The 24,526-nt window shown below is 35.0% G+C and overlaps 4 protein-coding genes and 1 long non-coding RNA gene across 5 annotated transcripts; 4 read left to right on the forward strand and 1 right to left on the reverse strand.

Moving 5' to 3' along the window:
* Positions 1 to 1,729: 1,729 nt before the first annotated feature.
* Positions 1,730 to 3,558, forward strand: LOC143587468 (uncharacterized). Its single transcript, XM_077068751.1, has 2 exons — positions 1,730 to 1,994; positions 3,282 to 3,558. The coding sequence occupies exons 1-2, from the start codon at positions 1,906 to 1,908 to the stop codon at positions 3,484 to 3,486; spliced, it is 294 nt and encodes a 97-aa protein (XP_076924866.1). The 5' UTR covers positions 1,730 to 1,905; the 3' UTR covers positions 3,487 to 3,558.
* Positions 3,559 to 8,559: 5,001 nt separating this feature from the next.
* Positions 8,560 to 10,206, forward strand: LOC143587463 (putative fructokinase-5). The gene is made up of 5 exons (XM_077068748.1): positions 8,560 to 8,768; positions 9,099 to 9,509; positions 9,597 to 9,731; positions 9,829 to 9,945; positions 10,027 to 10,206. Exons 1-5 carry the CDS (start codon positions 8,592 to 8,594, stop codon positions 10,156 to 10,158), a joined length of 972 nt encoding a protein of 323 aa, XP_076924863.1. The 5' UTR covers positions 8,560 to 8,591; the 3' UTR covers positions 10,159 to 10,206.
* A 1,790-nt stretch (positions 10,207 to 11,996) lies between these two features.
* On the forward strand, positions 11,997 to 13,621 carry LOC143587474 (pheophytinase, chloroplastic-like). Its single transcript, XM_077068756.1, has 4 exons — positions 11,997 to 12,385; positions 13,043 to 13,154; positions 13,248 to 13,341; positions 13,413 to 13,621. The coding sequence occupies exons 1-4, from the start codon at positions 11,997 to 11,999 to the stop codon at positions 13,619 to 13,621; spliced, it is 804 nt and encodes a 267-aa protein (XP_076924871.1).
* Positions 13,622 to 13,637: 16 nt separating this feature from the next.
* Positions 13,638 to 14,209, forward strand: LOC143587464 (uncharacterized). Its single transcript, XR_013144894.1, has 2 exons — positions 13,638 to 13,709; positions 13,787 to 14,209. It is a non-coding gene; the product is annotated as an uncharacterized LOC143587464 (long non-coding RNA).
* LOC143587462 (histone acetyltransferase HAC1-like) lies at positions 14,087 to 21,140 on the reverse strand. The gene is made up of 14 exons (XM_077068747.1): positions 20,499 to 21,140; positions 20,307 to 20,415; positions 17,937 to 20,228; positions 17,551 to 17,847; positions 17,195 to 17,473; positions 16,978 to 17,106; positions 16,703 to 16,907; positions 16,477 to 16,615; positions 16,099 to 16,408; positions 15,894 to 16,033; positions 15,733 to 15,811; positions 15,248 to 15,640; positions 14,608 to 14,825; positions 14,087 to 14,523 (listed from the first exon to the last, which is right to left on the reverse strand). Exons 1-14 carry the CDS (start codon positions 20,675 to 20,677, stop codon positions 14,409 to 14,411), a joined length of 4,884 nt encoding a protein of 1,627 aa, XP_076924862.1. The 5' UTR covers positions 20,678 to 21,140; the 3' UTR covers positions 14,087 to 14,408.
* Positions 21,141 to 24,526: the final 3,386 nt, after the last annotated feature.

Genomic DNA, 24,526 nt, shown 5'->3' on the forward strand with positions numbered 1-24,526 from the left:
ACACGCACAAGGCACTTAGCTCTCGATCATTCAGTGTCACCTGAAGGAATGAGCCAAGCCGGGAGCAATCCCGCACAGAGGCGGGAGGGGGAATACTCCCGCCCAAGCCAGTCCGTATACTGAAGGATCTTTTACTGTACCTGACGAGGTATGGGCGAAAGATCTGATCAGAGATACGACAGCTCACTGATACAGTATGGCGAGCAGCATGCTCCTGTACTGTATCACTATTAGCCGCTGCCTACTCACCAACTACTGTCATACCACGTGCGTAGCCGGCAGTTGGTGGAAAGGGAATGGTACACAGCAGGCCTGGTCACTATCAGCCGCTGCCTACCCACCAACTACCAGCAGGGCACGTGCGTAGGCTACTGTTGATGAACAGGAACACTGTAGCAGCCGGCCATACCTCCTTGGAAACCTACCTTCGGCTATAAATACCCTAAATGGTATGATCATCTGGACACATTACATTATCACATTATCATCATAATATACCTGATATCTGCTATAGCAATCTCTTAATATACTTTTATATTTAAAGAGCAATCTAGTCTGATTCTCACGCCGGAGGGTGGTCACAAGGAGGAACCCCCCCTTCTCAGTGACGAGCTCACGGTGTCTGTTTTGCAGGTTATCAGAAGAACCATCTTCCAAGGGTCTAACCCCTCGTGGGAAACAGCTATCTAACCCCCAGGTTACCAGTAATCTGCCCGGGGTCCGGTTAGTGTTTCTTCAACTGGTTAGTCTAAAAGATAGGAGTTTTAACAAATGGGTTTTGCTATTGAATATGGTCAATAGAAAGAGTTATTGCTAAATCCGAGACTGTCCCGAGGACACTTAACATATAATAGTTACGATTGAACGAAGTTACAACTAAAGTGGAGTTGTTGCTAAGGACATAGTTATAATCGAAGCAAGTTACCAGTGATGCTAAAGATACACTAAGTTCGCATTGATTGACATTTCCACTTATATTCAACATACTTCTTATATTAGTTGTCACTAATGGAAAACTTCATTGATTATCACTATAGAGATTGGCATGTGTATTTTGACAATATAACTTGAAGATAGTGTGTAATTAGAGATACGATTAGGAGAGAATTATAGAGTAAGTTTCTTTGTGTCGTTTGTACGACGTGAATGTGATGAGGTTAGATAAGAGAATATCAATCTTAACTTGCAGTTTACTTCATTGAATTAATCGATGAATGATAATGAATTAAACTTGGTAAGAACCATTGTGTTCTTTGTCTATTTTTAAAATGACCACATAACCTTAATCATAATCTGCTATGTTCTTCATTGCAATATCATTTGATATCATTCCAAACAACTATGGCTAGATGTTAGTGTTCAAAGCAAACCCTATCGATCCTAACATCTACACATTTAATTAAATTAAATAATATAGATATTTTCAAGCCATTAATCTACCAAGTTACACCATAGTGCCATGCAATAACATGTAAGCCAACTTTATTAAAGTTACACCCATTTTAACATACGTTAAAACAACTCGATCTGGCTTTATCCTATTTTTACCTGTCATATTTATTCTAAACTTGTATTGCCTAACACTATATAACCCAACTATTGTATTCAACCAAAGGAAGCATAATGATAAGATTTTAGTGGCTAACATTAGCAAACAAAAGATGCATAGGTGCACAAATTTAAAAATCCTATAACCAAGTTCATTATTTGTTTCAAACATGTCATGCCTCGCTTTCCATATTACCATCCAATCACCCAAATTAGTTCCTATTCCCTGTTATCACAACCTTAAACCCGCAACCAAACACTCCTTCTTCTTCTTCATTTTGTAAATCCACAGCTAGGGTTTATTATAACTATAACACTCGCCGTTATCACGGAATCATCAAAGCTTCTTCAGAAACCATGACTACTGTAGAGAAATTGGGAATTAAGATCGTTAAAAACCCAACGGAATCAAAGCTTACTGACCTTGGTGTTAGATCTTGGCCCAAGTAATTACTCTTTTACTTCACTCTCTTGTTTCTTGATTTATGACCCGAGACCGGAACCCGTTAATAAATAATAACCATAGGTTAGAGACGGGTAACGGGTTACCCGAATATAGGTTAATAAGGTCAGTTACTAAATTGGGTTATTATCGGTTAACCGGTTTCATAGGTTAGTGATTGTTTACTCAAAAACCAGGTAGTAACTGAAATACAGGATGTTAATGAGCCGAGCCCGAGCTTGCCTAGACTTGTTTTGACTTACGAGAGCTCAAGCTCAGTTTCGAGCTTCTTTTCTGAAGCTCGAGCTTGACTCGTAAGTTGTTTTTCAAGCTCGGGCTTGACTCGTTTATTTTTATTAGTTAATTTACATACGTTTTAGTTTTTATTATATATTTTGAGAAAAACCTTAAGCGAGCCTATAAGCTCGGCTGAAGCTCAGCTTGTTTGTTTCGAACTTTTATTTAGAAGCTCGAGTTTGGCTTGTAAGTTGTTTTTCGAGCTCGGGCTTGACTCGTTTATTTTTATTAGTTAATTTATATACGTTTTAGCTTTTATTATATATTTTGAGAAAAACCTTAAACGAGCCTATAAGCTCAGCTGTGCAGTGTGAAATTCATACGCAGAAGTCTAAAAGGGGTCAAATTTAAAAATACACGAGGTTCATTATGGCTCGACGGGCCTAAACGAGCTTCCCATACAAGGCTCGAGCTCCAGCTCGATAACTAAACGAGCTTTTTATCGATCCGAGCGGTTTGCTATTTATTAATTAGTTTATATAGGTTTTTAATTATATTTATATCTTTTGAGATAAACCTTGAACAAGCCTAAGCTCGGCTAGATCTCGGCTGTGTACTTGCGTAGTGTGAAATTAATACACAGAGGTCTAGGTCCAAAAGTGGTCAGACTTAAAAGTACACAAGGTTCATTATGGCTATATGAGCCTAAATGAGCTTCCTATACAAGGCTCGAGCTTAGGCTCGATAACTGAACGAGCTTGACTTGAGGCTTGGCTTATTTCGAGCTTTTTATCGATCCAAGCTCACGAGTCTCGTCTCATTTTCTCCCTTGGTGATATCGGTTATTGAGATTAACTGGTTATTTTGACCTTTTGAAGGAAAAACCAGTTCGGTTAATAACCGATACTCCGATAGTCCATAAACTGCTTGAGTAGTATTTTCACCTCTACTTTCAATTGTCGTTTTCTGTTTGAAATTTGAAACCCTAGAAGTCGAATCCGAACAAATTTGTTAAGGAAGACTGATGTGGAAAGTGTGTGTGTGTGTGTTATAGGTGGGGATGTGATCCGAGCAAATTTCCATGGACATATTCGGCGAAAGAGACATGCTACCTTCTGAAAGGGAAGGTGAAGGTTTACCCTGAAGGCTCCGACGAGGCTGTGGAGATCGGCGCTGGCGACTTGGTGGTGTTCCCTAAGGGTATGAGTTGCACTTGGGACGTTTCAGAAACTGTTGATAAGCATTACAAGTTCGAGTGATCAGTCGGATATATTCAGCTTTTATGTGTTAAAACTGTTTGCTAAACTCGTGCTAAAGTCGTTTAATCGTTTGATTTTAGTGTTGAATCTGGTTTCTAATATTGTATGATCAGTATCCATAATCAATTTGGATGTTGTTATCTTTGTTAGTTAAAATGGTCAAACTAATAATAATATGGTTGTGTGAAGTTATTTGCTTGTCTTTAGTTTTTCCGGTTTAACATAATTGTCGTCCACCATGGTAATCATATAAATAGGAAAACATTTGTTCCACGAGAATCAAAACCATCAATTCTATACATAATTGTCGTCTAGATAACCTAGAACCTTAAGCTCTAATGCCAAATAATGCATATTGAATAGCAATCAAATGGCTCAAAATTCTTGAAGATTAATTCAATAATAGGAAAACTAACTCCTTAAACGATAATTCTCTTTTTAAGCATTTAAAGTGTTCCAATTAGGCTATGTGTGGTGGATGAGCTACAAATTGAGACGAATTGCGACACGTGGCGCCCAGTCAGTAAATTGTAGGTTTTTGTTTTTGGGTGTAATGGTGTTCTAGCCCAATCTATATATATATATATATATATATATATATATATATATATATATATATATATATATAGGTTTTGGTTCATTTCAGAAATGATTCTTATAGAGAGAAGTGCGAAAAGTGAATTAGACCAATCATAAATTTTCTTTTTATTTTTGTATTATTTAAATAAATGGGTATTTTAGTAAAATGTTAGTTATATTTTTTTTGGTAACTAATCACACTTAAGTAAGTTACAATCCATTAATTTTATTATTTCATCTTTAACTACATTGACTTAACCCAACCAATACAAAACGATATGGTCTCCTCCATGTAAATCAACATCAAGATTCAGTTTCAATAATTCAATACGGGTAGGGGATTCAATTTCAAGATACTAATTTAATTATGTTTAGAGTTTCAATTTTAAGAATTAGAATATGAGCTCAATCATTTGCAATATTCATTTTAATAATGTCATTGATATTATTAGAATGAATTTGTATTACTATCGTCATAGATTCCTTTTAATTTTCGGATGCCATCATACCATAAATTGTACTTATATGATCAAGGGGTAGGTTTGAATTATTTTTGTTTCACGAACCACAATAAAAAACTTGTATTGTCATTAATCTTACACAATTTAACAAAATCATTAAACTATAAAGGTTATCTGGTACTTATGAGTTCAATTTTTTTCCAAATCATACAAACATGTCAAAATGAATTAATAAAACATTATATTGTTTATGTAAAACCCAATAAATAGACTAGTAATTCTGTGCATACTCCTTTATCAACAAAACAATCATCTTGAATCTTGAATTTATAAGCTTCGAAATATATGATTCTTTAGCATTTATGTCTTAACCGAGCCTCCATCTTTTACGGGGTAACCTTTGAGCATCAAAATTATGTTATTATGTTTTTACAATAAAACAAACCAAAGTTTATAAAACATTAAACATTAATGTAACTAGTTTTTATATTAGAAGTATTATTACCATACACTATAAACAAATATATAGAATACCTACATATCATCATATTAGTAAACATAAATTACATTTCACATAGTACAGTAGTACAAATATACATGTACTTAAATCCAACACTTAAAATCTGTAAAACAATTTCATTTTTGTTTTTATAATATAGATATTACTCCTATTTAATTCATTAACTATTTATAAAATTCAAATAGTGAACAAAACAAACTTTGGTGATAACCCAACCCAATTTGACATGTATTTAAATCAAAATTTGACATGTTATCGAATCTTTTCATTTTTGCCATCTCTTGGTAGCGACTCATCACTGTACGAAATATAAGTGCACATACACATTCTACACTTAGTTTATAATACCGCCTACATCAATCATCATATTATTCATAATGCATAGTATAGGAACTTTGAGATTTTTAAACAGCTGTTAGGGATATTCCTATGCATACACACACATACAAATAATTACACTAATCAGATAATTAATCATGCTACACATATGCAACTAATATATCCCTTCACAACCATTAATATCTCTATATATGCAAATTAACTCCTAAACAACCTACATATAACATAATTTGGGCTCAAATTAATACCTACATACACAATTTGCAGATATGCCTTAACCTACACATAACACAATGTATACTTAAATTAATACCTACACACCCTACATTATTTGCAAATAATACCACATACGCCGATCATCATATAACTCATAATGTACAACGTAGGAAATTTGAGATTTCTTTATCAGTTGTGTAGGGATATTCCTACACATACATGTACAAATTATTACACTAACTAGACAATTAATCATGCTACATATACGCAACTAATATATCCCTACACAACCTTTAATAACCCTACATATATGAAACTTAACTCCTAAACAACCTACACAGGTTACACAATTTGCATATATACCTTTCACAACCTACACATAACATAATTTGGGCTCAAATTAATACTTACACAATTTGCAAATATACCTTCACAACCTAAGCAAAACACAATGTATAATTAAATTAAAACCTACACAGCCTACACAATTAACAAATAACCCCTACACATCACAATTCTATATGCCAAGTATAGAGAATTTAAATCATACACCAAACAATTACTTTAGTAACCAAACATCTAAATACTAACCCAAAGCATATAGTTTAGTTAGTAAGTTTTTTTTGCCTTTCTTTCTCAATGGAACACCAACGCAACAGAACTACATACAAACATTTTACAGATGCAAAAATAACAAATTACATAATCTAATATATACAACTAGCAACCATCAAGTAACCAACATACACACAAAGAAAAACATCACCAAATGCATACATTGTTTGTATAAAGCTACCATCTAACATAATAAATAACCATAAACAATGCACCATAACAAACTGCTTGTATTGAATAAACCATAAAAAAAACATAATAATAATAATAATAACCATCCAAAAAAAGAACATAATAATAATATAATCCAACAACTACAACATTGTGTAGGGTACTCCACAAATCTAATATCGAAAACGCCCAATTTCTATTGAGAATTACTCAGACAAACTACGATGAAGGGAATCTTTTCTTATATGCCAGCAAACTGAATCATCTCATAAGAATAGAAGATTTTGTAATTTTTTTGCTTTGAAATTGATTATGACGGTTGGAATGAAAGAGAGATGATTAAGCAAAATTTATGGAAACTAATTAAGATATAAATGTTTTCTTTATTTAATTCTACACATATAAGACTATTTTACCCTTTTTATATAAAAAGTGTTATAATAGCATCTTTGTATTTACAAAAAAATGTCATTTTCTATTTCAGACCGTTGATTACACGGGATATATGGTTGAGATTTACTTCTCGCACTTCTCGCTATAATATTACTTCTCGCATGATCCATCCCCTATATATATATATATACTAGTTTTTATCCCCCCGTATTACGGGGGTTGTTTTATATTATTTATTTCTAATATTTATTTATTTTTTGAATTTTTATCTTTTTTATTGTATGAAAGTTAATAATATACTTATGGTTTGATGATAAATTATTTCACAAATAGATGAGATGTTATAACCCGATTTAAAAGCTATATGTGTTTGATGAGACTAAAGACTCGTTTATTTTTTTATTACAAATTGGTTTTTTAATTATAAATAATATATATCTTTTTTAAATAAGTCATATATTAATTTTTGGTATATCCCTACTTTATAGGATTATTATATCATATATTTAGTGAAGTTAGTTTTTAATTTAATGAGATGTTATAACCCGTTTAAGAAATATATGGGTCTGATAAGACACATACCCGTGAATTCGTGTCAAATGCATAATAAGTCTCCATTTAAAAATCAAGAAAATCTGGTGACTCTAAAAAATGGGGGAGCGACCACATCGCGACACCTAGGATTTTTGGGTTTTCGTTTATATATATATATATATATATATATATATATATATATATATATATATATATATATATATATATATATATCCCCACGTACACACAAACATATAATAATAATAAAACAAAAACACCACACGGCGAGAATTGCATGTCGCTCCTCCCCCCCCCCCCCAACATTTCGCCCATTTGTAGCCAGGGACGGTGTTCCCTCAACTTATCGCCTCAAAACTTCACTTTGCCGCCCCTTTCTCCTTACCACTACACACCCCCTAGAGATAACTAACAAGAAACAAATAATGATAAATAGACAAATAGATAATAAATACTAATAAAAAGATAAAGATAAATAAATAGATGATTCAAGGGCTTTTAAATATAGAAGATAATTCTGCATCACTTGTCTTGAAAACTTGTCAACTTGATGTAAAGTACGAAATTAGTGCGCCCAAAGTAAATTAAAAAAATTTCTGCTCCTTCCTTCACGTAATATTTTCCTATTTATAATCTTATAATCTTATACCGGGTCGTATACATAATTACTAAATTACTAATTACCAACATTCATCAAAATGGATGTCTAAAAAAAGAAAGTTGGTGTGTTGTTGCAACCACATTAACGCATTCTCCTTTTAGGTGATGGATTTGGATCCAAAAATTCATACATTTTTAATTAAAGAGATTAAAAATAAGAAGAGCTACAGTTATTAAAAAGTAAAAAGTGTATTTGTAAGATAAAAAACCGTTGGTTGGATGTTTTTAGGATAATGTTGTTCGGTTGTTCCACAAAGCCAACCAGTTTGAACTTTAAACGGATAATAATAATAATATTGTTTTAAACTAATCCATTAAACGTTATTAAAACTCTATCCATAATATATGATTAAATATATTTAAAATCTCCTCATGCTCCCATAATTACAAACCATAAAGCAAATAAAAAGAAAAAAATAAGGCATAAATAAAGAGTCAAATTTACGTTTCAATAATCATTCCGAAAATCCTTCAACAAACATGATTTCTCCATCTCACCCACATATATTCCCATTAAAACTCTAATTTCTCTCACTTGTTGTATATATATTCACCATATTCATAATCATAATGTTATTATTCATTCCCATTGTGAAAAAATGGCAGCTTCTTCAACCATAGTATGTTTTGGAGAGATGTTGATCGATTTCGTGCCCGACACCGCCGGGGTCTCCTTGGCTGAGTCCCAAGGATTCCTCAAAGCCCCCGGCGGTGCACCCGCTAACGTTGCATGTTCCATCTCTAAGCTCGGTGGATCGGCTGCCTTCATTGGCAAGGTAACGTCATAATTCATTATATATAGATCGTGTACATTATTTTTATTTGCATTTTATTTTCATAATGATTTGCTATATATAGATCTTGCGTTGGATTATATAATTTGATTTATGTTATGTTTAATGTATGTGTAATGTGATTGTGGTCATTTAAATGATTATAGTTGTTGATTTATTCATCTTTTTATGGTTGTTGATCTTGTTTAATTAATTAATTAATTTTATATCAAATTTCTAGCTTCATTGATGCATGTATGTTTTACAACATAAGCTTATATTGTGCAATACATCTTTATTATGATTCATCTTCTAGTTGATTGATGTGAGTAGGTTGGGAAAGATGAATTCGGGTACATGTTGGCCGACATTCTAAAGAAGAACGGAGTGAATGCCGAAGGGGTGTTGTTTGATGAGCATGCTAGGACGGCTCTAGCGTTCGTGACCTTGAAGAAAGATGGTGAAAGAGAATTCATGTTTTACAGAAACCCGAGTGCTGACATGCTTCTAAAAGAGTCTGAGCTCAAGATGGACTTGATCAAGAAAGCCAAGATATTTCACTATGGCTCGATCAGTCTCATCACTGAGCCATGTAGATCTGCCCACATGGCAGCCATGAAGGCCGCCAAGCAGGCTGGGGTCTTGCTCTCTTATGACCCCAATGTTCGCCTTCCACTCTGGCCTTCTGCTGAGGCCGCCAGGCAAGGCATCAAGAGCATTTGGAACGAAGCTGATTTCATCAACGTATTGTAGGGTATCGGTTAAATATTACAATTTTGACGTGTCACGGTTTTTTTGATGTGAAATGACAAAAATACCCTTTTTATGTAGGTGAGCGATGATGAGGTGGAATTCTTGACACAAAAGAGTCCTGATAACGAGGATGCGGTCAAGTCTTTGTGGCATGATGGTTTGAAGCTTATGGTTGTTACCGATGGCGAGAAGGGTTGCCGTTATTACACAAAGGTATTGTTACCTTTTGATTTTTAATATTTCACATGTTATATACATTATATCTCAAAATCACAAAATGTATGATGGAAACTTATCTTGATGAGTGCAGAACTTTAAGGGAAAGGTGCCCGGATACTCGGTGAAGGCCATTGACACAACTGGAGCCGGAGACTCTTTTGTTGGCTCGTTGTTGGTTTCCATGGCGAAAGACACTTCTATTTTTACGGTAATAAGCCCGCATGTTACTTACATCCAAACATTTAAGACGCGGAATTGTTGTTTTTAATAAATTTTAATGTAAATATAGGATGAAGCAAAGTTGAAGCAGGCACTAGCCTTTTCTAATGCGTGTGGAGCGATATGCACGACTAAGAAAGGAGCCATCCCGGCGCTACCATCCGTATCTGATGCCCAATCTCTCATGTCGGGTACCAAGTAGATCGAGAATACATCCATGGGTCGTATTTTGTTTTTGCGAGACTTGATTTGAAGCCAATTGTTTTATAAACATGTTTGAAACTTGTGTTTTTGTTTGGATGATTCAAACCGTAAAATAAGGATATCTTGATTGGGATCAAAGATGTTTTTTTGTGTGTTTGGATGTGTGATTTCTGGTGGCATATCAAAATGAGATTGTTCCTCGCATTTGTCACAAAAAAGGGTTTCAACAAGAGTAACTGAGATGACTCGTTACAAGTGAACCTGTTTTGAAAAGGCACATAACTTGTCCATCTTATCATCCTTTTATTAAAATGAAAAAATGTTTATATTTCATACCTTTTGTTCTCTAGACCTTGTTTTGCAATTTAATTTTTTAATACATGGTTCCCCCAGGGCATCTTTTCCAAAGTTTTAGTAGCCACTAGTTAGTTGGACAATGGAATGTAGATTAGGAATTAATCAGGGTTAATTAGATCGGACTTTAATATCCAGTTTCATATATTTTCAGTCGTATTATATATACGTATAAACATTTTATCCAGAAATTGGCTGGAATTTCGATAGAAATCGCTGATTTTGACCGGATCTCGCCAGAATCCGTTGATTATGGTTGAAACCTTGCAAAAAATGCTGACTAAGTCCAATTAATCTTATTTTGGTTGGATTTGACCATTGACCAATTAGTCCAAAACTAATCAGTGGAGTGGGGATTAATCAATAATTAATCCACAGTCGAGATTTTTACACCCATGATCTTTCCACCACATATCCAACCAATTCCTCATCTATCACAAAAGCATCCAACCTTACTCTAAGGCTCTATCTCTTGCCCAACCTCGTTTAAGCTAATTGAGCCGACGTCATGTAGCACAGAATACCACCTCTAATTAAAATAAAGAAAAGGCTTATTTATATTATTTATTTATTTAATAAAAACAATAAAATGATTCAATTACGATAGAGTAGGGGTGTGCGTGTGTGGTTCGGTGCGATTATTGCTTAAAACCGAACCAAAAACCAAACTTTCGGTTTTATGATTTTTAAAACCGTTCGGTTTCGGTTTCGGTTTTTGGTTTTTGGGTTCGGTTTGGTTTTGAATGCGGTTTTTTCGGTTTTTCTAATCAAGCCAAAACATTTTGGGCAAAAAAACACTTGACCCAAGATACTGAAATTGGGCATGTTATTTTTTTTTTCTCTTTAAACTAACTAGTAATAAAATATTGAATATTTGGGCTTCAAATATTAAAAGCTAAGAAAAGATACATTTAAAATAAAAAATAAAAATCAAACTAAAAGTAGTAGTACAATTAGTTATTAACCATATGTAGCAACCATATATTTGTTATTAACCATATGTAAAACTAAACATAAGGTCGCCGGTATATTTAATTTTAATGGTTATGGTTAAATTGTTATGGTTATTTGAATTTTTTGGTTATTTCGTTTCGGTTCGGTTTTTTTGGTTCTTAACAAATACAAAACCGAACCAAAACCAATATTCCGGTTTTTGCTAAAGTTCAAAACCGAACCGTCGGTTATCAATTCGGTTTGGTTTTTTCGGTTCGATTTGTTTGGTATTATCGGTTTTAATTCGGTTTTTTCGGTTTTGTGCACACCCCTACGATAGAGAGACAGGTAAGCGGGCAACAAGCTACGCTGTCATCCCATTTTGAATGGCAAAACCCGATATTACTAAAAACAAAGTTATCGTTTTTCGACGCCGATCGGTTATTAATCAATTTTCTTAACCCTAGGGGTGTAAAATGCAACATCCCGTTTTAATTGGTACCCAAAAAACCGTTGAAAAACAAAACAAAAGCAAAACAGTAACGGACAATGGCAGGAGCGTTAACGGCAACCGCAACCGTTATCCTCCAACAACCACCAGTTCCACTGCAACGTCGTCCGGTTAACGTCCGACGGAAATTCATCAACGGCGTCAATCTGAGTAGTAATAATAATAATAATAATAATAATAATAATAATAATTGTTTGAATTCAATCGCTTGTAGGAGCACAGCAAGCACGAGTGCTGCTGGCGGTGAGATAACAGACGAGCAAGTGTTGACTGTTACGCCATTGGAGGTGAATACGATTAAAGAGATATGTAGCAAGTGGGAGTGGAGAGGTTATAATATTAATTACTTGAAATTTCAAGGGCAAAATGGTCACCCGCCCTTGCTTCTTGTACATGGTTTTGGTGCCTCTGTTGCTCACTGGCAAAGGTATTTTGACTCAAATAATTATATGTGATATTTATAAATATAGTTATTATTTACTGGTTTTCATTCTACTATTTCGTAACGACCCAAACCGTGTCTAAAACGAAGCTAAGATGAATGAGATATTAATGCTCGAAGTTGTGTGTTTGATTGAAACTTCACTGCTGTTTAGGGCTGCAAACGAACCGAACAAACACGAACAAGGCTTTGTTCATGTTTGTTTGTTAAGGAAATAATGTGATCGATGTGAGAATACGGTTTCCTATTTTATGTTAGGGGTAATAAATTAAAGAATATAAAATGTTTAGATAAAAATAATTGTACACAAAACTTTCATGAACAACATATACAAACGAACGCTCGTGAACACATTACAGAACGCTCACGGACACAAGTGAATGGGCGGGTTCTGTTCAGGTTCGTTTGTTTAACTAATTGAACAAAATTTCTTGTTTATGTCCATACGTTTATCGTTTGTTTAACTAATTGAACAAAATTTCTTGTTCATGTTCGTTCATTTATATTAAACGAACGGACATAAACGAACTTCCCGCCAAATGGTTCACGAAATGTTCGCTAAACGTTTGGTTTGTTTACAACCCTACTGCTGATTGTTTTAGCAAATGTTTGAAGTCATCTGAAAGTTTAAGCATCTATCAGGAATATCCCAACTTTGGCTCAGACCAATACAGTTTATGGCATTGATCTACTTGGTTTCGGTGCCTCAGATAAACCTATGGGTTTTCCATATACCATGGAAGCATGGGCAGAGGTATCATTCTTTATTGGTTACCTTTGTATGCATGTTCATGTTCAACTAACTTCCATTCAAGTTTATAAAATTCAACCTTATGCACTATGACAGTTGATATTGGATTTCTTGGAAGAAATTGTTCAAAAGCCGACGGTGCTGGTCGGGAACTCTGTTGGAAGTCTCGCTTGTGTTATTGCTGCTGCAGGTCTGTTTTATGTTAAGTTTACACAAATCGCGTTATCTTTCGTTCAACGTGTCTTTTTTTACTGTAACTAGATGCTCAGAATTCACTGGTTAAAGGGCTTGTTCTGTTAAACTGTGCGGGTGGCATGAACAATAAGGCGATAGTCGATGATTGGCGAATTAAGCTTGTATTCCCTTTATTATGGTTGATTGATTTTTTGTTGAAGCAAAAAGCAATTGCATCTTTCATCTCTCTATTTTATTTTATATTATTAAATTTGTTACTTCACATATATTATTAACTTGTACAACTTAATCAGAGAGAGTCTTAGAAACATTCTATTATCAGTTTATGGAAACAAGGAGTCTGTAGATGAAGATCTCATACAGGTACTAAATTACTAATCATTTATTATTATTATCTTTTATGTTTTTGTTTAGGATAAAATGTTAAAAATTTTAAACAGATAATCAGGGAACCAGCTCTTGATGAAGGGGCACTGGATGCCTTCATCTCCATTGTGACCGGGCCACTAGGGCCAAACCCGGTTCAGTTGATGCCAAAAATTAAACTTCCCATCTTAATATTGTGGGGAGACGAAGACCCATTTACGCCTCTTGACGGGCCGGTCGGTAAATACTTTGCAACCCTACCATCTAAAGTTCCAAATATCAGCCTTTCGGTCTTACCCGGTGTTGGACACTGCCCTCATGATGACAGGCCCAATTTGGTTCATGAAAAGCTGGTCCCATGGTTAACCACTCTTTCTTCATAAACATATAATTTTATGATTGTATAGATTCATCAGTTCATATATTTCAATGTTATCATTACATGATGTAAAGTTACATTGGAAAACCGAAATCTATGGTACATTTTGACAACATTACATGATGCAAGAATCAAAGAATCAATGGTAGGTAAAACTGACCCGACCCACATGAAAGAACATGATCATGTGTTGAACATTAACCCTCATGTGGTGTCATCTGTTGACTGTTGACCATTCTTGTTTTGTCGTCCTCAGCACGCTTCAAAATTCTTCAAAAACACACTATGATACATCTTTTTAAATATTTACAACGTTATCATCCACTGCTGCCACCGACCTCCGCTGCACGCTGCCTCATCATTTCCATCACCGCCGCCCGCCGCCTGCTATCAGCCTGTTGTTGCAGCCTTCTCAAATGCTCCTTTAGATCTCTGTAAACATTATCCACACACTTTAATGAAACAACCACATTATCCAATAACTCTTCTTTAAATCTTTTTATGAATGAAACCAACCTGCAACGCGGTACATGACATTGAGACTCTTTGCATGCGCGTGCATGAAGTCGAAGTAAATACCACATTCTCTTGCAAAGTACACAACCACCAGACGCCCGTGTTTTGCAATTAATCCCGTGTCTGAAAAGTCCCTTCACTTTCCTACAATTTGGATACTGACAATGCGGGGACCGACATTGAGACGCGTGCACCAGCAAATCAAGCATTTTCCTAAGCTGCAATACCAACAAAATAATATATGGTTATAATCTTGAATCTTTCTAAACAGAACAAAAAATGAAATGAATACACACACACACACACACACACATAGGGATGTATTCTTCTCAGAACCAGTTATGTTGAGAAATGCGAGAACCTCATAAATCACTTGTACGTTGTGCATTAATGATTTAATGAGATAGTGAGTAGTGGTTATGTGTCTTCTGTATAACACTTACAAAAAGGGATACAAGTGCATTATGCAGTTCTCATAGTTCTCAATGTATTTGTTGGTTCTGAACTGAGCACTCCCCTATACAAACACACACACACACACACATATATATATATGTATATATGTATGTATGTATGTATGTATGAATGTACATGTATATGTATATGTATGTGTGTGTATATGTGTGTATTTAGCATATACCTGTACAACACGTTGTTGGCGAGCTTCTTTGTTTTGTGCATCGCGTTCAGCAATGGAGGGGTGAGGTGTCAACTTATGAGGATGGTCAATACCTCCATCTTTGTGATAACATGAACTGCAGACATCATAGTCAGGACAAACATCACACCGCCAACCTTGTCCGGTTTCTATGTCATTATGACATCTGTTGCATGTTGTAACAAATGCAGGTGCGGTTGGATTATGAAGATGATATAATACCATCATTGATGAATGTTTTGCACGACGAAGCGTATCATATTGATAATGATTTCCTTGACAAAGACTAAGAAAAGCTTGTCGCGTGTCAAAAAATTCACTCTCGAGAATATCGTCTTTGTCTTTTGTATCAACTGGCACATCATTGATTTCAACCTGCATATTTTATCATTATTTTCAATCATAAATTAATAATATGATCAAGCTATGATTATTGGAATGGAAACCTGAATTTTGAAAAAACTTACAGGATAAAGAGGATGTTTTTCCCTGTGATTAATAGGATGTCTCTCTCGATCCTCAAGTGTTTGTTCAATTTCATAACACCTGCAAGTCATAATTACAGCAAAACACATTACATTTATCTGAAAAACGTATAAACTTAGAAAATAAATATTATATTGCTTACTTATCACAGATCTGAAACTTTTTGCACTGATGGCAAACCCAGCGGTTTCCAGATACCATAAGAATACAGCAATGCGTGCACGCGTGTTGCAAGTGAACCATAATGAAATCTTCCTTCATTGGGGATATTGATTCACCAAGCTGTACCAAATAGTGTAAGTAAGAATACATTAGTGATTTTAATAATTATGAAGAAAATGAATTACCCTTCGCATTAGTAACAGGTCTTTGGATGCATTGCCAGAAAGATCGGTTTGACCACAAGCTTTCAAAGCTCTTTTTGTCATTGACTTTTTAACTAGCCCTTTTTTATTTTTTCTTCCTTCTTCCTCTTGACAAATCTGATAGATCATATCTTCAGCAGCACCGGGCCAATAATCTCCATCAAAGTAAGGTAATCGAGCTGCGGTTACTTTAGCTTTGCATTCACCAGAAGATGTAAAAAAATGATCGTATAGATTAGTGAGACCGACTACAATACTTTCCTTTGAAGCTTTTCTCAACATCGATAAATACCTAATACACATATACATATGCATCAATAATAATGTATTAATTACATTAATGAAATAATACCGACTCACCATTCTCTTAATTTATCAGATTTTGGTGTCTTTTGAATTTCAGGATGGCAATACAAGATATAATCTTCACCCTTTAATGGAGGACAAGCCCATATGTAGCAACTTGTGAAACCGCGTACTTTGCAATATTCTAAGTAACCTATCTGTGTACATAGAAAGAAAATGGGTTGGCATAAAAAGTAAGATTTGATTTAAAATGTGTATGTGATTAAATCAAAGAAAGAACTTGCCAGAATTTCATGATATACAAATGTACGGAGGGCTTCCCCTGTAACAGCCCTAATTTCGGGTCTAAAATACTTGACTGAATCCAAATATGAAAGATAAACACGCCGATGATTTGGCTGTTCACACCCGGCTCCAAATTCTTGAACATACATCCCAAAAAGACATACTTCAACACCTTCAATTTTTTGAAACAACAGAACTACCTAAAACAAGGTTGGCATAAGAATGATGTCATAAAAAGAAATAATGATGCAATATTACTACTTTTAATACCTTAGACTTGTACCCAAACTCAACAGGGTAATTTTCATCTTGAAAGATTTCAAGAAATCGTGGTTTCACTTCCAGTTTCTTGTCAACAGACGATACAACTCTAACAACAAGTGATTCTGCTCCAGGAACCTGAAATATTCAAATTTTAAAAACAATAAGAATTCTGATCTATATGTAAAAACTTAAAAATTAGAAGTCTTATGATAATTGACATCACCTCATCATAACTTTTACCCTGGACCCTCGCACGTTCTAGTCTCTCCTGTTTTAATCTTCCAAACAACCTGCTTTCTATGTGATCACTTAGTATAGTCCTAGGTAAATCTTTTGCTCCAAGTACAGCACTTTGAGGTAACGGCTTTCTTTCTCCTCTTTCAACTTCCTCTACATAACAATTTGGACACGTGTACTCGGCTTGCCCACCATCATTTCTTCTACCATTAAATAATGCACATATCTGATGCTGCCATGCTTCACATCTGTCACACTGAACCCACTGCAAAAAACCAACAAAAGATAAAACAATTATTCAGACAACATATATGTATTTACGCATATATCACAGATGCATACCCATTCTTCGGTTTTCTCGTCATTTTTCTTTTTCTCCAACCGAGCTTTCAAAACATTGGTTCCGTCAACATTAATAGTATCGCCACGGGCTTCATTGTAGCAGGGTATACAAAAATAGTGTCGGATGTCACCCGTCCCAACAGTGTAAAACATTGCATTTCTTTTAATTCGAGCACCACAAGGCGTGCAGTATGTAGGTGGTGGTTCAAAAGTGAGTTTTTCAACCGCACACAATTGACAAGAATTCTCACTCATTGAATGTTCTAGAGCTTGATTCTTTTCTACTTTCGCTTTGCTCTGTACAACAAATAAACGGATATAAAATGATGAGAAGAAACAAAATATAAAAAGTGGCACGACTGCACGAGGGTATTTAGTAATCTCACCTGGCCAACCCACTGCCTGAGAGCAGAGATATGCTCCTGAACCTGCTCAGGTGTAAATAATTCTATCATTGATACTCCCTTTATATTTGCCTTTCCAGATTTGGTTCCAGAAACAGTTTCAACAGGAAGTGCTGCATTTCCTAAATTAGGTGGGGCCTGGCCTGGATCTGCCTCTATCTCAGTCTTGACAAACTCTTGTTTAGCTAAACCGGTGGTCTTATTAGGCACAGCTGGAGCAACTTTGGACTTCTGGTTCCCAGAATCTTCCACATAATCTGTCTTGGGACTTGCAAGCACAGAGCTCGTAGGAATTTCCAATTTTACCCCAGAACCCATAACCTCAGATTTGGTAGGAGGCGCATTAGTATCATTCATTTGATCCTGAAGATGAGATGCATCGGTGACAGGAACAGGTACGACAGAATTTTGAATTTGATCTTGATTTTGACTTTCAGCAGCTAGAGATTGTGATGATGATGATTCTATTTTCATTCGTTTCAAAGTTGGATTTAAATCTTGTGAAGTTTCAACAGATGGACTCGTTTTCATTGTATGTTCACTAGAATCTGCACGTGAGGCCCCTTTCAGTTGTACAAATCGTTTTACTGGAACACAAACAGGACAATTAGGATCCCTACAGTGCCTATGATGATGGATTAAAAGCTTTGTTCCTCGACAACGAGGAAATTGACATTCAGCCAGATCTGTACATGTTTTCATATGATCCAACAACTTTTGGGCAGTTAAGCAATTGACTTCTGGACATTTTCCAGGTGGATGAACACACTTGCGAGCATGCTTCAAGAACAATAACCACCTCTGTTGTTTCTTGAAGTCACGGGTTGGATTAACAGATTTAGAAATAGCCCCAGAATTTGGTGGGTCTGCTGATTTATTGGCAACACTTTGGTAAGTAATAGATCCTTCTAAAGGAAGATTGTTCCTTTGAGCTTGAGCTTGATCTTGACCCGTTATTCTTTGACTAAATTCTTGTTTGACATTTTGCTCTGACATGTTACCTGGTACATGAGGCGCTTCTTGAGACCTTGAATGCCATTGGCCCTGCATTACAGACCCTGGTTGACCTCCTATCAAGCTAGTAAGACCATTTTGAGTGTCAACAAATTGATCTTCCATAAAGTTCTCTTGAAAGTGATTAAATGTATGTGAAGACGGGAACTGGTCAGAGACCTGTGGTTGACCTCCAGGATCAGGTATCAACTGAGATTGACCGTAAGAAAAATGCTGATTCTGCTGATATTGCTGCTTCTGTTGACTTTGACCTAGACTTTGACTTTGATTTTGAAGAAGTTGCTGCTGTAGTGAATGCTGAGCTGATTGATCAATTACAGGTTTCATGTTTGACATCTGCTGATTGTTGAGCAAATTTGACTGATTCACCATCATTGGAGCGCTTGTTTTATGTAATGCATGCAAGCTTGCTGAATTCATGTTCGGATGATTCATCATTGAAGTAGCAGAACTTGCGGGAACATGAAAGTTTCCAGGCCGGGAAGAATCAGCAGTGTTACTTCCAAAGTTAGAAGCTGTCACATAGTTTTCTGAGGTTCCTGACCCATTCATAATCGGTAAATTATTTCCCATTATTCCTAGACCGTTGTTTATTGACCCATTTGAAAACCCGTTAGCTTTCTGATGGATACTAGACCTGATTCCCCCACCCATATGGCTTCCAAGGCTATGTAATATTCTGCTGTTTTGACTACCAACTTGTTGCTTTTGTTGCAGTGGTTGAGATACGGTTGAAGAGTCAATAGTTGACATCCCAACAGCACTATGAGAATAATCCATATTCATGTAAGATTGATTACTCGTACTATAATTATTATTGTTATTACTATAATTATTATTATTATTATTATTGTTATTATTACTACTACTACTACTACTACTACTACTACTACTATTATTATTATTAATAGTATTATTACTATTAAATCCAGGAGTAGGTATCATCTGACTGGCCATTCTTTGTGCACCCATTGATGAAATCAAACTGTTTCCAACTGAATTATTGGAGAAGCTTGTCGTTGACTGTTGATAAACATTAGGCAGAAAGTTTCCCGTGTTGACAGCTGGTGGTACCGTGTTATCGATAGATGATGGAACAGTTAAACTTGAGTTCCCATTTTGAGGCATCCCAGGATTTGGAATCATGTGAACAGAAGTATTTCCTTGTTGCTGATATTGTTGATTGTGATTATTCAAAGGGGGGCGTTTGATTAAAATATGTAAACGGCTTTCCAGTGTATCTGTATTCAAGTATTCCTCCTATATAACAAAAAAAAGAAAATTAAGTGTATGCCAAGATTGATTTAAAATAAGATGAGTGAATTAATAAAAAATAACCTTGGTGGTTGCAGTTTTAAACAGGCCTTCTTCTAAGCGTCTGACAATGTCCATCATTTTCTTTGAAGGTATCTCCTGAGTTTGCTGTCGCTGCGTTAAAAATTTAAAGCTGCAAAAAAACATAATAAACATCATCAGGGTTTAATGTCACATGTACATAAGCACACGCATATACAAAAAAGAAAAACTTACATTCGTTCTTGTATAAAACGCCGAGCTTTGAAAAGACTAGGATCCATCTGGAGTGTACTACGTTGACCTCCAGAGTTTTGCATTATGGTTTGCTGATGTGGCACGGCAGACATTGAAGTCACAGGTTGATTAGGTACCTGTCCAGAGAACTGTCCAGACATATGTGTTTGTAAATTCATCTTATCCTGTCAACTGCTTGATATCATATACCTTATACCACAAAACACCACTCAAAGTGTTCTATAAACACAAAATATCCAACTGTGATGCTTATCCTTTAGTCAAGCTGCTTCAGTTTTCCTGAGTAAAATCAACTTACGAAATAGAAAAACTTCAGTAAAGGCAGAATATGACTGTACATCAAAAATCAAAGTGAGTCTTCTTAATATAATATATGTTTAAAACTACCACGTTTAATGATTATTACAGAGGGCGATGTTAGGAGTATGGGTGTCATGTCATTACATGTATCCAAGGCCATAAAGCCTAACATTGTGAATCGATAAAAGCCTGTGCTTAATACTCATGGAGCCCTACACATATTCCAACACTAAATGTACTTTATCATTATACCTGAATAATTAGTCATAGATCCTAAAGTCATCAAACTCTTTAGCAGTCAACTATTAACATTGCTGGTGTCTGGTGATATGTCTATCTTAAACCAACTCTCGTAACTTTTTTTAGTTTGATCTTTACACAACAATCTACTTAAAGATTTTTAAATTATAGATCCCTTTTACTAGCAAGACTTGCCTAATCATTAAAATCTGACGGTTCTGCTGAACTATCTAGCTCGGTAGAGTTTTATAAGTAACGAACAGAGCATTTTCCTTCTTATTATATTTAATTTAACTATATATCAAACCTCTTCCAACTTAAACACCCATATGATTAGCTAACTAAGTGTTTTAGAAGTTATCTCAAAACTACACTCTTCTAGACTGTGTTCTACGGTTCTACCATGTTCTTGCTGATCTGTTTTTGATCTCATTGTATATACATATACATGTATCTACATTGTTTATACATATACAAGCACACACATGTACAAAAATTTGCATCTTTACACACACATACGTACATAGACAGTATATATAGGCATATGTACACGCATGCATGTACACAACTGATATAGATCTAGGGGTGTTCAACGAATCGAATTTCGAATATTCGAATCTATTCGAATCGAATTTCGAATATTCGAATCTATTCAAATCGAATTATTTGAATTTTGAAATTTTGAAGTTGGATTCGAATTCGAAATTCGATTCAAGAATGAAGTTCGAATTCGAATCGATTCGAATTCAATTAAAAAAATCTATTTCAGTTTCTAAACCACTACAAATTTGAGTTTTTTAACAACAAAAAGTACAAGCACATAAAATAAATAAATCATTTAAAGTTATCACATCCTAAATATTCAAAATGGTAATGTCCAATTATATTAACTATTGACCAAAGTGATAAACTTTCAATTTTTAATCTCTATAACTTAAAAGATTTATTTGGTTTATCTTTTCATAAGTATGAATATGTATAACAAAAATAAAATATATAATTTGAATTCGAATTTCGAATCGAATTTAAAATCATAAATTCGTATTCGATTTCTAAAATCGAATTCGAATGAACACCCCTATATAGATCATTATACCATGCACAGATACGTAGATGTAGTCATGCAGTAGATATAGATCATATGTCATTTATGCATACACTTAAAAAGGGTGTATATAGATAAAAATAAATAAAGAGCAACACAGATAACATATAACAAATCAGTCCTAAATTAATCCATCAAGACAAAGAAATATACCCAATGAGCTTCAATCGAAAGAAAACAACAGAAGTTACGATAAGAGTCTTAACTTTCGTCTGCTCACAACAGCGATCTTGACAAGTCTACTAAAAACACAGATACATCACATTTCACTAACTACTCGGTACTCAGTGATACGGCGAAGGCGTAGTCTTCATTTTTCAACTATATCTCAAGAGTCAATAATAATATTACACGAGGAACTAGGTCTGTCTATAAATTGGATCCGTGAATCTATAAATCTGATTACTGACAAAAATGTGAACCGAATCTTAACTCCTTAGCTATAAATCATAATATCAGCTGACGATAAGCTGAATCAATCTTATTCGCATCAATCGAATTGAATAACACGAAACCCTAGCTAAATCAATTGGTGAGCCAATTGGAATAACGAAACGTAAACTGAAAGAAAGTAATGAAGGATTGGATAATAATAGATCGCAGCGTGAATACCTTTAATTTGATTGGATATTAGATTTGGATGAATGAACTGAACAGTAAAAGAAACCCTGATGACTTGAAGACGAGAGACAAAAGGGGTGAAATCGGTCGGGTATAAATACTACCCGATAAGTTACCGGGTTTGAAAGTGTTTGTCGGATCTTAATGTATTAATTAACTACTTATAAATACTAGTCAGGCTTCAGTTTGGAGACTTGGTGTAACATCATAATGTTTTTTTTTCCAGTTTTTACTATTTTTGTTTATAATTCGTTTTTCTATTTTATACTCTTCAGTATAATGTTTTATATAAGAGTAAAGTGCCATTTTCGTTCTTGTGGTTTGACAAATAATACGAATTTAGTTCAAAAAGTTTATTTTTTGTATATGGACCCTCCACGTTTCTCAGTTCTTGCCAATCACATCCAAATCACCAACTCCGTTAAATTTAATCGTTAAGTCAGGGATAGACATGTATTTTCACTATTCTTTATTATAATACTTATTTTAGTGAACTGCGTTTTCGTCCTTGTGGTTTGTCCAAATCTGCGGTTTTAGTCCAATAGTTTCAAATTTGCAATTTTCGTACTTGTAGTTTCATTTCACTTGCAATCAAATTTGGGCTTGTTTATGAAATGAAGATCAAGAAAAACGCCAATTTGACGAAGATGGTAATGCGATCGAGCTCCACCAAAGCCCCCTCCGGCACTTATGATAGCAGCAGGCTTGGTTGCCCACACATTTGGTGGCCTTGATGCCCAATCTATTGCATTCTTTAAAGGTGTAGATCAATGAAACATATACATTGTAAGTACCAGATTCAGAAGTTGAACAAAGCATGATACGATTATGAATGATCATTCATGTCATCATGATATATGTCACACTGATAATGAGTATTCAAATGAAATCTTGTGCGAGTGACTACATACACATGTGCCAAATAATGAGTAATTAACCATTGTGCCTGATAGTTTTGACCCACCATCCGAAAAAGGCTTGATATGGGCGGTAAGAATGTGTTGGTGTTATTTTTCAAACGGGTTAGAATGGCTTGACGTTATCTTTCAAATGAGTCAGAATGGGTTGGTGTTATTTTTCAAATGGGTAAAAAACGGTGTATTTCTTTCTGAAACCCATAAATAAGTTGAGATAAAAGATAATAACTTCTGAATATATCCAATGTTGCAACCCGACGTTAGTATGCACGTAACGTTGCATCGGGCGCACCACTCGGTACCAAACACACAACCCGGAGCTGATATGCGCGTAACCGAAATCAAATGCTAGAACTCATATAACCAGTTACTCGTGCGGAGCCGCATACCGAAACCAGGTTACGCCAACCAACGCCTGCTCGCACGTAACCGGTTCCCAAAACCAGAAAGTCATTACTCATAAGCTAAGCTGAAATGTAAAGTAATTTTTTTGTAAAAAAAATAAAGAACATTTTTTGTGAATCAACCCGTCCCGACCCGAACCAAAATAACCTTTTTTTTTAATCAACCCTTTTGACTCGAACCCTTTCTGACCCTTAAGGCCGTAACACAAACCACTATTTTCATACTCACCAAACTAATGTAACCAACTCTTTATTCTAACAATAGATTCAATCAGTACTCACAACTCAAATCAAATTAATGAATTTAAAATCAGCAGTTGCAGCACCAGATGTTTAAAAATTAAAACCCACACAATTTAACTTCATATGGGTATTTCAGTAAAGAAAGAAATAATAATATGACCTACCAGTAATGGAGTA

Source organism: Bidens hawaiensis, unplaced genomic scaffold (assembly GCF_021521415.1).
Source record: "Bidens hawaiensis isolate Kalapana, Puna unplaced genomic scaffold, B.hawaiensis_p1.1 tig00035523_1, whole genome shotgun sequence".
NCBI classification, from domain to species: domain Eukaryota; kingdom Viridiplantae; phylum Streptophyta; class Magnoliopsida; order Asterales; family Asteraceae; genus Bidens; species Bidens hawaiensis.

Excerpts from the sequence above, each read along its gene's own strand:
- LOC143587463 (XM_077068748.1), top strand. The coding sequence starts at position 8,592 with ATGGCAGCTTCTTCAACCATAGTATGTTTTGGAGAGATGTTGATCGAT. Across the intron at positions 8,769-9,098 it reads CGGCTGCCTTCATTGGCAAG|GTTGGGAAAGATGAATTCGG; the intron begins GTAACGTCATAA and ends TGATGTGAGTAG. Across the intron at positions 9,732-9,828 it reads GTTGCCGTTATTACACAAAG|AACTTTAAGGGAAAGGTGCC; the intron begins GTATTGTTACCT and ends TGATGAGTGCAG.
- LOC143587462 (XM_077068747.1), bottom strand. The coding sequence starts at position 20,677 with ATGAATTTACAAACACATATGTCTGGACAGTTCTCTGGACAGGTACCT. Across the intron at positions 16,908-16,977 it reads AGTTTGGGTACAAGTCTAAG|GTAGTTCTGTTGTTTCAAAA; the intron begins GTATTAAAAGTA and ends ACCTTGTTTTAG. Across the intron at positions 14,524-14,607 it reads TGTCATGTACCGCGTTGCAG|AGATCTAAAGGAGCATTTGA; the intron begins GTTGGTTTCATT and ends TAATGTTTACAG.
- LOC143587474 (XM_077068756.1), top strand. The coding sequence starts at position 11,997 with ATGGCAGGAGCGTTAACGGCAACCGCAACCGTTATCCTCCAACAACCA. Across the intron at positions 12,386-13,042 it reads TCTGTTGCTCACTGGCAAAG|GAATATCCCAACTTTGGCTC; the intron begins GTATTTTGACTC and ends AGCATCTATCAG. Across the intron at positions 13,155-13,247 it reads CCATGGAAGCATGGGCAGAG|TTGATATTGGATTTCTTGGA; the intron begins GTATCATTCTTT and ends GCACTATGACAG.
- LOC143587468 (XM_077068751.1), top strand. The coding sequence starts at position 1,906 with ATGACTACTGTAGAGAAATTGGGAATTAAGATCGTTAAAAACCCAACG. Across the intron at positions 1,995-3,281 it reads GGTGTTAGATCTTGGCCCAA|GTGGGGATGTGATCCGAGCA; the intron begins GTAATTACTCTT and ends TGTGTGTTATAG.